The sequence below is a fragment of the Aulonocara sp. 'chitande type north' Nkhata Bay genome, linkage group LG17 (assembly GCF_057382095.1).
Source record: "Aulonocara sp. 'chitande type north' Nkhata Bay isolate Kocher_YH1m ecotype deep benthic linkage group LG17, A_spYH_male_GT1.1, whole genome shotgun sequence".
NCBI classification, from domain to species: domain Eukaryota; kingdom Metazoa; phylum Chordata; class Actinopteri; order Cichliformes; family Cichlidae; genus Aulonocara; species Aulonocara sp. 'chitande type north' Nkhata Bay.
The window spans coordinates 8,127,529-8,140,330 of NC_141360.1; the positions used below are offsets into that span (position 1 = coordinate 8,127,529).

Genomic DNA, 12,802 nt, shown 5'->3' on the forward strand with positions numbered 1-12,802 from the left:
ACTTGGCACTTTAGCCTTTTGATGAAACATTGCTACCCCCATCCCCCAAAACAACAAACAAACAAACAAACAAAGAAGAAACCCACAATATTGTCACAGATAAAATGCTGAAGTAGAGGCTCAGAACCCAGGGAGTGATGACGGTTAGCTCCATCTTTTATATACAGTCTATGGTCTACAGGCATGGCAGCAATGCTTTAAACTAAGCAACATGCTGACAAGTGTCGTCAGTGAATACAACAGACAACTTAGCCTATTGCTAAAGCTAATAATACAGTTTGATCAATGCACTAGAATTGTGGGGAATATGAATGGGTGCACTTATTGGAAACCTGACCCAAAGTTGTAAAGGTAGAAATAAAGACAAAGTCAAATAAAAATAAAATGAAATAAAAGCTTCATGGGGAAAGAGAGTGATAAAGAAATACATTTGAGGTCACTAAAGTTAGAATGATTTTCCCTCTGGAAAACAATCCTGGAGTAACCAAGCAGAACTGCCTCTCAAAAACATCTTAAGTTTAGACCATATAATCAGACATAACTCAGGGAAAATTAAGCTTTCACAGTATTCTCCCAACATAACATCACTAAATCCTCTGCTCTTTATAGCACCTCTGAAACCAAAGTCTCTCTTTTTTTGATCATTTCCAGCTGAGTTCTCATTACTTCAGTTGAGATTTATATGCTGGGTCAGGGTGGCATGGTCTCAGCAAAGTAGTAGTTGCTATATTTCACCGGACCTTTTGTCTGCTTAGTTTCGATGTGTCCAAACAGAGCCCTCAACAGCAGCTGCCAGCACTAACCGTTAAAGGTGCCCCATCTCCACCCCCATCCGACCCTACCAATCCTCTCTCATGACCCCCTGCCTTTGTTGATGTGGAACTATTATGTAACTTCACGAGCCAACTAAAAATAGACCGGAGATCAGGCCAGACAGTGTTTAGAATCAGAAAGCAGCAGACATCTTGCAGTGTCTTGGTAATTGTGCTGACAAATCTCTACATCTCACTGAGGGAACAAGCAACAAGTTCCCCTGGGAACTGTACTAGACAGGATAGTCAGTTCAGATAAAACTGCCCTTGCTATATTACGGCTTGTATTATCTCTCGGAGACTGAAAGCATGAATGGAGATTTGAGAAGGTGTGTACTGATATTCATTTTAAAGAACAAGGGTTATGTGCAGAGCTGTAGTAATCACAGAGGGATAAAGTTGATGAGCCATACTATAAAGATATGAGAAAGAGCTGCTGAAGCTGAAGAGTTGTTAAGAAGAGAGGTGATGATCAGTGAGCAGCAGTATGGCTTCATGCTGAGAAAGAGCACTACAGACCCGATGTTTGCTTTGATAGTGTTGATGGAAAAGTACAGAGAAGGAGCTGCACTATGTCTTTGTGTATGTAGAGAAAGCAACCGATAGGGTGCCAAGAAAGGAACTGTGGTACTGCATGAGGAAGTCAGGAGTGACAAAGAAGTATGTGAGGCTGGAAAGGACATTTATAAGGAGAGTGAAACAGTGGTGAGGTGTGTAGTAGTAAGAGTGACGGATGGGTTTAAGGTGGGTGTGGGATTACTTCAGCTCTGCGCTCCTTCATGTTTACATTGGTAATGGACATGTTAGCAGATAAGTTCAGGCAGGAATCTCTGTGGACTGTGACGTTTAGAGACAGCATTGTGATTGTAGTGAGAGCAGAGAGCAGGTGGAAGAGATTCCGGAGAGGTTGAGGTATGCTCTGGAGAGAAGAGGGATGAAAGTCAGTAGAAGCAAGACAAGAGTGAAAGGAAAGGTTTAGAAGATGGTAGTGAGATCTGCTTTGATGGATAGCTTGGAGATTGTGGCGAACCCAAAAAACAGGAGGATGAGATGCTCAGATTTTACTTAGAAGTCAGAGAGGCAAGGATGAGATGGTTTGGACATGTACAGAGGAGGGATAGTGGATACAGTGGACAAAGGGTATTGAAGATAGAGCTGGCAGGCAGGAGGAAAAGAAGAAGACAACAAAGAAGATTCATGGATGCCGTGAAGGAGGATATGCAGAGGGCTGGTGTGGTAGTGAAGGATGCTAGACATTGCGTGAGATGGACGTAAATGATCTGCTGTAGGGAACAGCCAAAAGAAGAAGCAGTAGAAGTTATATCTTGTGCTATTAATATTTTTCCACTCTCTTCAGGCTACAATTTCTAAAAAGACAGTTTTTGGAGCCAAAACTGTGTTCCAGGTCAATCTCTGAAGAATTTGAACCTTTGAAAGGAAACTGGTTCATGGAACTAGCATACATATCTCAAATAGTGCTCCAAATGTTCTGTTAATATGTGCTTTCAAAAAGGGAAGTATGATATGCTCAAGATTTTGTTATGTTCAAGTTGAATTCCCTCAGTTAATCTTGTTGACAAAAGTCTTCACTGTGGATTCTAGTCCAAAGACGCATAATTTGGTGAATTTTTCCTTCTAAAAATAGCTGGCGGAGGTTGAGGTTTCAACCACAGAGTACATTTTGAGGTTTGAGTACTGTCTCTGCAGATTGCAGGTTGCCAGGTTCAATCCAGTGAGAATTCTTTTGACTTGTTGTGATGTGGAATGACCCCAAAGCATCTAAATAACAGTTACGGCTCAGCCTGTCCAAACCCCAAAGAGACGGAGGTGAGACAATAACATGTCATTCACGTCAAGCGACTGTAGCAAGTACGTGTAACGGGTGAAAGGCACATCTTGAAAAATAAACAGCATGTAAGTAGGTCACTGCATGTTTCAGAGATATTTGAGAAAGCACGTAGCTGTGTGTATCCGTGTAGTGAAAATGTACACGGCGAGACAGCCGCTGAGCCCACACGGTTTCTCAAAGTTTGTCAAAGACGTTTTATTTGCAATATATTTGATGAATAGAAGTCTAATATTCAAAGGGCAATTAGTCCTGATCTTTCGGGAGAGAAATGTTGGTCTATGAAGTCTGCGACGCTCACCAGCTGGCTGCATATTATGCTGTTTGTGCTGATTGTTGCTGGGCAGCCACAGTGGATTTAACACTTTACATTTGAAACTGGCCAGAGTGAACCAAAACAGTAAAACTGGAAGTCATTGAACCTGTCAATGATATTAAACCAATTGTTACAGCAGCTGATTTGAACAACTTTGCTCAAGTTCTGAGAAAAACAAGACCTCAATGTCTCTGGCTCCTAGCCTGCGGTCTGATGCTCACAAAGGACACTTCTCATCAAACTGCAGGTTCTTTTGTTAAAAAGAAATTACAGCTCTGGCTGCGGTTAGCCTGCATTGGTCCACTAAAACAACCATGTAGCTTTTGTAGGGTTTCTTTCCCCAGTTGTTTTTCTCAGAGGCCTGGACAAGATGAACAACAACAAAGACAAGTGCTCCTTAAATCTAAATCGCTAAACCAATTTGGTTGTTCTGATGGTGGTCCTTCCTGCCAGGATTGTGGATGAATGTGCTTTATCGTCAGTGATACAAAGTTGCTGAATGTGGATGGGGAAAAGCACCTTTGCACTCTCTGGAAACTCCTCTGCTGTGCAGTGTAGAAGCACGTGTCCCTTGCTGGGCAGGTTCATGTAGATGCAGTTGGCGGCGAGGTCGTCGGGTACTGTCAGTTTGTCGTAGCGATGGTCACTCATCTGCTGCATTATCTACGCAATTGGGAGTGAGAAGACATGACAGGAAACAGACTTTGAGGCAAATGCATAAGTGAAAGTCCACATAATGTTCAGAAAGACAGACACAAGCCAGGCCATGAGAGATTTTGATTCAGAAGCGAGGCCTCAATACCAAAAGTCAGCGCCACATCCTTCTGCTGGCCAAACCGCCACAGGGGCCTGGGGGGGAAGGGGGCCGGGTGGGTTAATGGAGAACACAGGAGCAGATAGACATTCTTTCTCAGCAGATGTCATGTTATTTATGTAATCTGAAGGAGCTGAAGGTGGGACCGGCGGTGGGGGCTGAGAAGACGCTCGCGTTGCCAGGTGGAAGTCGGCGGGTGAGGATGTTATGACCAGAGGAGAGGCAGGTGCCTCTTAATGTTTATGAGCAGAACATCTGCAGATGGTTACCTCGGAGACGGGTAAGGGAGGGAAGGTTAGTGAAAAAAAAAATGTCAACATTCAGAAAAAATATTTTGAGAAGGGAGATTTTTCCCCTGAATTAAACATACATACATATACATACATACACACACACATATATATATATACACATACACACACACAAACATATATATACACATATCTATCTATCTATCTATCTATCTATCTATATATATCACTAGCTGGGCCCACGTCCTCATTTTAGTTTTGGCAGCGTTTTAGTAGGTAAAGGCGAAAGCTTGGACATGAATTGAGCTGCGGTTTGGGGAAGGCCTCGAAGAGGACTGGCGACGGCTCCTGGACCTGGCAGATCCCCATGTACTAAATAGAAGTGAAGAAGTTAAAGAACTGAAAAGGGGAGGGAGGGGCACGTAAACAAGGATGAACAGCTGGCAGAACTGGCGGAACCTATATAGATGAGAACCGGAAGGAGTGTGTTTGGAGGCGTGGTCCTGCTCCTGAAATTTCGATAATCTCCAATTACATACAGGCCACTGCACTGCATCCAAAAAGTGTGACGTCTGCTTGACGTACATAAAGGTTTAGAGGAGTGACTGTGAGAAAATGCGATGACACACTACTACAAATGTGGGAGAAAAACTGGTGCTTTGTGAGCACAGTGGGCTTTGTGGCTGTAGATGTTTTCATTTCACTTCCCACTGACAGGATCCATTGCACCAGGGAAGACAAAGGCATATATAGAAATTGGAAAAGGTCAATTACTGCAAGACCATTATATAGAAATATACATTACTCTGAACGTTTTATTATGTCCATTGCATTATAAGTCAAATATACTCACACTACTCACAGAAAAAGAAAATCAACCTTTTTCCAGTGTGAATAGTCACCTATTCCTATCCAAACAGCAAATGTGCTGTTCTAAGTGCTTTCCTGGGAAAGTATTCAGGACACAGGAAATGACACATGTTAGGGTTTCTGGCAGCACCATCATTGTTTGGTCAGGGTAAAGAGAGAAACAAGTGTGCAGTTAGTAAGAGCCAATAGAAAACTTAAGAGATTCATTGTTAAATGGACATGAAATCTCTAGAAGGTGCAGCATGTAAAGCAAACACATTAAGTAACCACTGTTTATATCAACAGAGTTGGTATAAAAAAAGATTTCACTGCGTAATATTATGACTGCTGCATTATAAAAGTACACTAAACTGCCAACAAAGCTACTGTTTTTGTACATCTATCAGCTATAACGAGTTTTTCTATTTACAAATGGTACAAATGGTAAAACATCAGCCACAAATGGCACTCCTGGGCGCAGGGCTGCGGGACGAAGCACAGCAGTGTGCGCACATATGTCGGCAGATGCGTAATCAGACATTCCCAGGTCACTCGTGGGAGTGTCATGTGACTGCAACTGCCCTAAATGAAAACACTCAAGTCCATAGGGTGAGGGCCAACACGGTCTGTGACACACGCGAGTATTAAGAGTGAGTAAAATGTCGACTCCACCTAAGATCCCAGTTGTTCCTGCTTTACTCTTCATTTTCTCATTAAATTCAAGGGGAAATATGCGCATAAGGGAAATGACATACAGCAAGATTTCCTCATGTTTCATGTAAAATTTTGATCCATGAAATTCAATTAAATCCTCACCTGACTAATGAAACAGCTGGTTTTCTGTTCACTGCCAGACGCTGCAGCCAATCAATATAGGGGGCAGACCTCTTTTGTGTTTTTCTAAACTTAAAGATTCTTTAATTGAATCAAATCTTAAGCCTAAAGAACTGAAACGTATGGGAAATTATCCTAGATACCTTTACACAATAGTGGCTTTTAACGTCGTCATTCTGGATCTTCACCAAGTGTTAAACTACAGTCAATCGACACAGACTTAATTCGAACAATGGCTGAGGTCCAGCTAATGCACAAGAGTGGTAACTGGGCAGCAAAATGTAGTCATTCAAAAGCTACTCGAACTAAATATTTACTGGATGGTAATAAAATCCCTCTGGGGCAATGACAAACCTGAGCAGTCTAGAAAAACACCAACAATTTCCAGGACCTTATGTGGGAATCAGCAGAATCTTTATCTTGGCACCTGGTGTGAACATTTCTAATGCTCACTTTAGCAATCCTTCCCAGAAACTGCTTAAAACTTATGCAATACAGCTTCCAGATCTGGACAGGAAATGAGACTGAAATTGCTTCCTGTTGATGGACCATAAATGTTTGGTATTACTGGTCTAGTATTTTATTGCTGCAGTGTAATGTTTTCAGTGGAAAAGTACACAGAAAAAGGAAACGCAGGGGGAGGATGCAGGAAATTTCAGATGACATTTATCTAATGTTTAAGGCTGCTGCTATCGGCGTCTACAGCTGATTCAGGGACACAGTGGTATCACAAGAGGAAACCTAGAACATGCTGTGAAGGTCTAGATCAGGGTGTCAAACTTGTTTTACATTATGGGCCACATACAGCCAGAAAAAGAAGTACAGTTCCACTGATATGTCTTGTTTTCGCTACATGATAAGAATAAGAATAAGAAATAATTGTTTAAATTTACAGAAAACGTTTTGTTAGTACACGGCGCAGACTGTCCTGTAATTATTACATTTTTGTTTTTCTTTGTTTTTTCTTACTGAGTAAAAATCTGGGTTTTTTGCTTTGGATTTTTTACTTATTTATTTTGATATGCACATGGGGGAGGAAAAGCTATAAAACCACTTTTTCCAAACCCTGGTGGGCCGATTCTGGATCTTGGGCCTTATGTTTGACACCCCTGGACTAGATAGTAATGCCAAGTTTTATATTTGCTCAAACTAAAATATTGCGACAGCTATCAGGTGGATTGCTGTTCAATGTTGTTCGGACAATCATGGTTCTGAGGTGATATAAAGTCAACTTAGCTCTAGATTTTTATCTATGACTGTTTTACATGGTAACAGTGGTATGGAGTAAGTATGTAGTATGGGAGAAACAGAACAAGAAACAAAGCTTCAATATATAAATAATCCAAATCTGGAACCTACATTCTCCAACACTGGATTTGGCCATCAAAAAAAAAAATCTCCAACAGAACCTTCACCATGCCGTCACCTCATTATCTATAAAATTCAAGCGTGCAAGCATCCTTGAGGTGAAGATCAGACTCTGACCAAGAGAGAGCAATGAGCTCATGAATCAAGCTAGGCTGGGTGAAGGGGCCACTGATGATCTACAGCCTGCCGGGCAGTCTGCTGTAGGAAGGAGGGGGGTAGTGCGAGATTACAGGGAAAGGGTGCTGCAGCCTCTGACACAGGCTGTATTTTGGGATGATGACTTCATGAGAAAAGCTTGACAGTGACAGCAACAGATGGATGATGAAATCCATCCGGTCATTCTGCTAAACACAGATACGCGGTGCGCTCAGCCTTCCTGAGCATAGCCGAAATACAAACTACAGATCGTCGATGCTATTTTGTGATTGCAAATGAGTAATGCGTTACTCAACCCCGTAATAAAAATAAGGGCAGGTCCAAATTTTCTTGAACGCCAGCAAAGCGCAGCTCCCTAAAGACAGAATGAATTAGCTGGGCTCCAACTTTAATTTGCACAAAGTGTCTGCTGCATTCGACAAGGAGCCTCGTCGCCAGAAGAGCTGCATCTACATCCCAAACGAACAGTTTGGATTCATTAAATCTGCATTCATAAGATCTCGTTCTCCCTCACACAAAGAACATTATCTAATTACAAATCCAGGGCTGTTAAAGGCCCTTTAAAACAGGAGCTAATTGCTGCGAGAGAGAGGGTGACGTAAGCCATAATTAGAAAGCGAGCAGTCTGTCATTAAGTTTCGCTAGCGGCCACTCTTCGCCCCAGTAGCTAATTACTGGGGTGATCAAACAGGCAGGAATCTTAATGAGCTGGCACTGGATTATAAATTAATTCTATTATGCAATGATGCATAGGTTCCTGGGAACACTTTAGCAATGCAAACATGCTTACAAAACCAACAGGGCCAACCTTGTGCTTCTCTCGAGTACTTCAGCCTTCTTAGGAAGAGCTGCCTGATGTTCTCTGAGATACACTAAACGACTTTTGCTTGATTTACAGTAACTCTGTTTAGTACTGAGCCAGCAGGGGGAGATATCATACTAGAAGGCAAATGAGGAATACTGCCAGAGGGAACCTGTCAAGCCCAAAGGTGTATGTGCTTGCCTGTAAGTCTTCATACTTATGTAATTATATATACACTGCCTGCCTTTGTGTTGTGTAAATACACATTTCGCTGAATTTCTCTTGTTTGTGCCACTGCAAAAGTTCACATGCTAATGTTTGGGAATTTTGGGGGATAATTCCATGGGAGGGATGGGCCGAGATTTATTGCACTGTCGGTGCAAACGAGCGATCCGTCTCTGTCGGGGTGTAAGCCGTCTCCTCTGTTCGGTCTTGGCGGTCCCCGGGTTTCTGCTGTTGGAGCTCGATCGATACAGGAGCCTTTTATGCAGTAATGAGTTCAAGCTGTTTAATGGAAGGACAATACAGTCGTAATTGAAGCTGGAGTGTGAGCGCCAGGGGCAATCCCTGCAGATTAGCTGAGAATATGAATTAATGGGGATGGATTTAGGTGACAGGTGGTTTCAATGTGCCTGGAGTGGGAAGCCACCAACAAACTGTAAGTAAGGGAGTCTGCTCTGAATCAACACGTGCAATGTCCTGTCTTGTCGCGTTATTGTTTCAGGGTTGTTCATACTAACGGATCAAGCAGAATGTCAACCAAACGATGAAACAAAAAAAAAAAAAGGAAAAAGGATCCACTACTTCAATGTGCGTCAAAGTAAAGAAAAGACTGCCAATACATCAATTCACAGGTTTCCATGACTACAGCTAGGGAGAGCATAGTTACAGTGTACATACATAAACACACATACACAAGCTCCATACTTTGAGGGCTTTCTGTGCTGGTTCACTGGAGCCGATTACAATAAGGCCTGGTCCTCCCATGCTGCAGAAGCTCTTCAGGTGCAGGCCTTCGAGCACAGGCACAGTGGAAACAGCATAGTCCTGTAAAACACAATATCATTACAAACGCTTAATAAGCTCAAATAACATGACTTTCATTTCATGATGATAGGACAGGGTCAGGTAATGCTAATCATTTGGGGCTTGTAGCTTTAAATATTTAACAGGCTTTCTCATCACCTGCTAACAGGTTTCCTCAAGTAGTTCTTTACTGATAAGACAGAGCTTTTTATCTGAATGTGGGTGAACGAACGGTTTTAAACAAATGATACAAAAGCACGTTACTACTCAGCAACGATACTTCTCAATCCATTAAACTACAGTACAACAATGAGCTAAAACATCATTCATTATAATATAGGGCTATATGTACATGTGTGTGTAAAGTTTTACTGTAGATTGTAAAAGCTCAGCAGTGATCTGTGTGGTATCATGGGGCCTAAAGTGGCATTGAAATAAAGTATTGTACAGCTCAGTAGCGGAAAAAGCAAGATAGTCTGAGAGATGCTGTTGATCTCAGGGCTCGTGGGGAGATTACGCAGCACCTTGTAGGAGCCAGTTCTTAAAGGCTTTTTCTGGCTGTGGGACGTCTGCAAACCAAATGTTGCCATTAAAAGTGTTACAAAAACACACGTTACATAAAGGGTACTTAGAAGAACTGGCAGCGATAACAGTTTTATTAACACCTGGATGCTGGTTGGTTTTCACAGAACCCCTGGAACGTTTCAAATGTTAAGTGTCTTACGTAAGAATCGCTTTAAAGATACTGCTAAACATCCTCATTTGTTAAGACTGTGTGGGAGGGTTTGATTGGATTTATAGCGACATCGTGACTGCCATCGCATTTTTCTTTACACGTTTTTAAAACCTGATTGGTGCACAGAAATGCAAAACTCGGCCCTGCCTGCCAGTGACCATAGCTGTTTAAACTAAGGCAGAGAACTTTAGCGTTCATGCAACCACTTCTAATGAGAAAAAGAATCATACAGGCTTCTAAAGCTCCGACCCCAAGGATAAAAAACAATAAAAATAGGATTAAAGAAATCCTATCTGACAGCTATATGGCTTGTTTTTGCAGATGAACAGAACTGTTTTGGAACCTATAGTTTTACATTTACCTTTAGCCTTTAACGGTTGATTTTGGACTAAGAACTCTCATTAAAACATCCGTTGAAAGCCGCCTTCTTTGCAAGGATTAAAGCCTTAAGGCCACGTTGGAGTTGCAGCATATTTAACGGAAATATTGTTTTACCCCTGACTTTGTTTTGTTTTACCCAGCAGAAGGAATCGAGCGATTAAACATTAGATGCAAGGACTCAGGCCTTTATGTGGGAGAGACTTCTTAAGCCGGAGACGGATCCTACTGTGATTCGTAAACCTTGAAGTGAGACCAAGATGCAATTTAAAATCTGACAGGATAAAGAGACTCGAAGCTTATTTTCTAGGACCTTTTGTTCCTGAATACATTTGGATGACCTTATAAATTCAACTTCGCACCTAAGAAAAGAACTTTTCCAACAGACACCCATGTGTTTTCTTAATCACACAATGTGTTTTGAAGGGGTTTTTATAGCGTTCAGCTTCATAAAACTTACAAAGGAAGTGTACATTTTCCATCATTACACCCCATTTTTTCTTTCAACTATATGCTAACAGTTTTCAAGTAAATATTTGTATGGCACCAATAAAACGACACCATAATTCACCCAGTTATTGTGACTTCATCACACGAAAGACCTAAATTACCCCCTTTGCTGATGTCTTCCTAATTTCCAGTGAGAACAACTGAATTGTATAATCTTTTTATCATTCCTTATCCATAAACAGGAAGTTTCTGTGCAAAATTGGAAATGCAAGTCATGCATTCGTCCTTACCAAGATAAATCCTTAAGGGAAGAAAGGCTTGCTTTTCATCTTCACCAGCTGCCATGTTGTTAGCTGAAAACATGACTGACTGAAGAAAAAAGGTAAAGCAAGCTGAGCTGGTCAGCACTTCTTACCCATGGCAGAAAAGAGGCGGTTTAACCTCTATATTACTTCCAAAATAAACGGACCCCATCAATAACACGAATTACTCTGACCTCTGTGCGGACCATAAAGAGATAATCAACATCTGTATGCAGTTGTGGAGTAGGCTACTAAATAACCTGGCAACAAAGTGATCCTTAATTTGAAAATGAAAGGAAAAAACAACAGCGACAGGAGAAATCCATCTGATATAAAACGGAAAGAACAACAATTGACGCTTAAGTGATTTTTCCTACTGTCTTTTGCCAGAGACGCATCATTAAGTCCTGTCTTATCAGAGATAACAGAAAACACAGAGGAATCCATAATGAGGAATTCAAATCAGATACAGATGGGAAGATGGAAGCACTACAGTAAGGCCATTCAGGCTATGGTAATGCGTTCAACTCTTGAACAGTATAACCCACCTCTGAACTTGTGTGTTAGCCAGCTTTTTGGATTTGTCATGACTGTTCAGAGGGAATCCAAAAGTGTTACGAATAGGTCAAGCAGAACATCTTCACTTTAAAAGAACAGCCAGCAGGATAGACAGGTTCAACCTTTGTGACCAACCACTGTGATCCTGTTTGCAGCCTGCTTGTCCAAGTCTTCCCTGAAGCTAATCTCTTGGTTTAGCTTGAAATATTGCTTTTATGTTGTATTTTTTTCCCCATGGATGTAGTAGTGAAAAGCAAGCCATGGCTAACAAATCTGCATGGAAACTGAGTGAATCTCTAGAAGTCCTCTAAAGGCACCGAGTAGTTTAAAGCAGCATTTTTTGATCTAGGAGTATCTTGACAATGTTGTCTGGCCGTAACTATTTGGCCCTAACAAAGCTGCTTGGGACTCCACTTCTGTCTAAGAGGACAAATGTTTCCTCAGCTATATCTCAGAACACTTTATGCACAACCTGATGGAATAAATGAAAACTAAAGGTTTGGGGGGGAAAATTTGACTACAACGTAGCCCACAATTAGCACAATCCAATGTTATTTATCTAAAAGCTCAGTAACACAATAATGAATTAAGTATCTAGAATGAAGCACAATTAATGATGATGGCACTATCGATTTACATCAGCATTTTCTAATTAGGATTTATTTATAACAAACAGAAACAACCTCATACCACGTAACACATTACACCCAACAAGTGGTGTTTTTTTCACGTCTTTCTCTGAGAAATTTAATTGGCATAAAGAAATTAATCTCTTATTAAACTTCATCCATCGATTCTCTTCCGCTTATCCAATTTTTAGAGTCACAGCGGGGCTGAAGCCGATCCCAGCTGTCACAGGGCGAGAGGTTGGTACACCCTGGGCAGATCCCTGATCTGTTGCAGTGCAAACACAGAGAGATAGAAAACCATTCGCACTCACATTAACACCTATTGGGCAATTTAGAATCACCAGTTAACCTAACTAGCTGCACGTCTTTGTGCTGCAGGAGGAAGCCGGGAAGTTTCTTTTTACCTGTGATAAAACTTTTGATGGAACTGTGAATGTCCTACAAAAAATGATTGCCCGAAAACTGGGATTACAGTTTTCCAGTAATGTAACACGTAACTGTCCTCAATTTGGACATAGCATCAGCTCTTTGTAAACATCTGGACGGCTAACACAAAGCTAGCGGAATAATGTTAAAGCTGAGTGTATGCAGACCCCAGATACGTCTATATTGTCAGTTGGTAATTATGTGGCAGTGTGATTCAGGCCACTTTGCTGAGAAGCATAAAAATATTGT

General features: G+C 41.4%; 1 protein-coding gene across 3 annotated transcripts in view; it reads right to left on the reverse strand.

Moving 5' to 3' along the window:
- ddah1 (dimethylarginine dimethylaminohydrolase 1) overlaps window positions 1-12,802 on the reverse strand; it is an 87,527-nt gene that overhangs the window by 3,170 nt on the left and 71,555 nt on the right. For all 3 annotated transcript variants that reach the window (XM_086270038.1, XM_086270037.1, XM_086270036.1), the window contains 2 exons: window positions 8,976-9,095; window positions 3,494-3,637 (listed from right to left, as the gene is read on the reverse strand). In XM_086270038.1, the coding sequence (XP_086126164.1) occupies window positions 3,494-3,637; window positions 8,976-9,095 (264 nt within the window). The remainder of the gene's footprint in view (window positions 1-3,493; window positions 3,638-8,975; window positions 9,096-12,802) is intronic.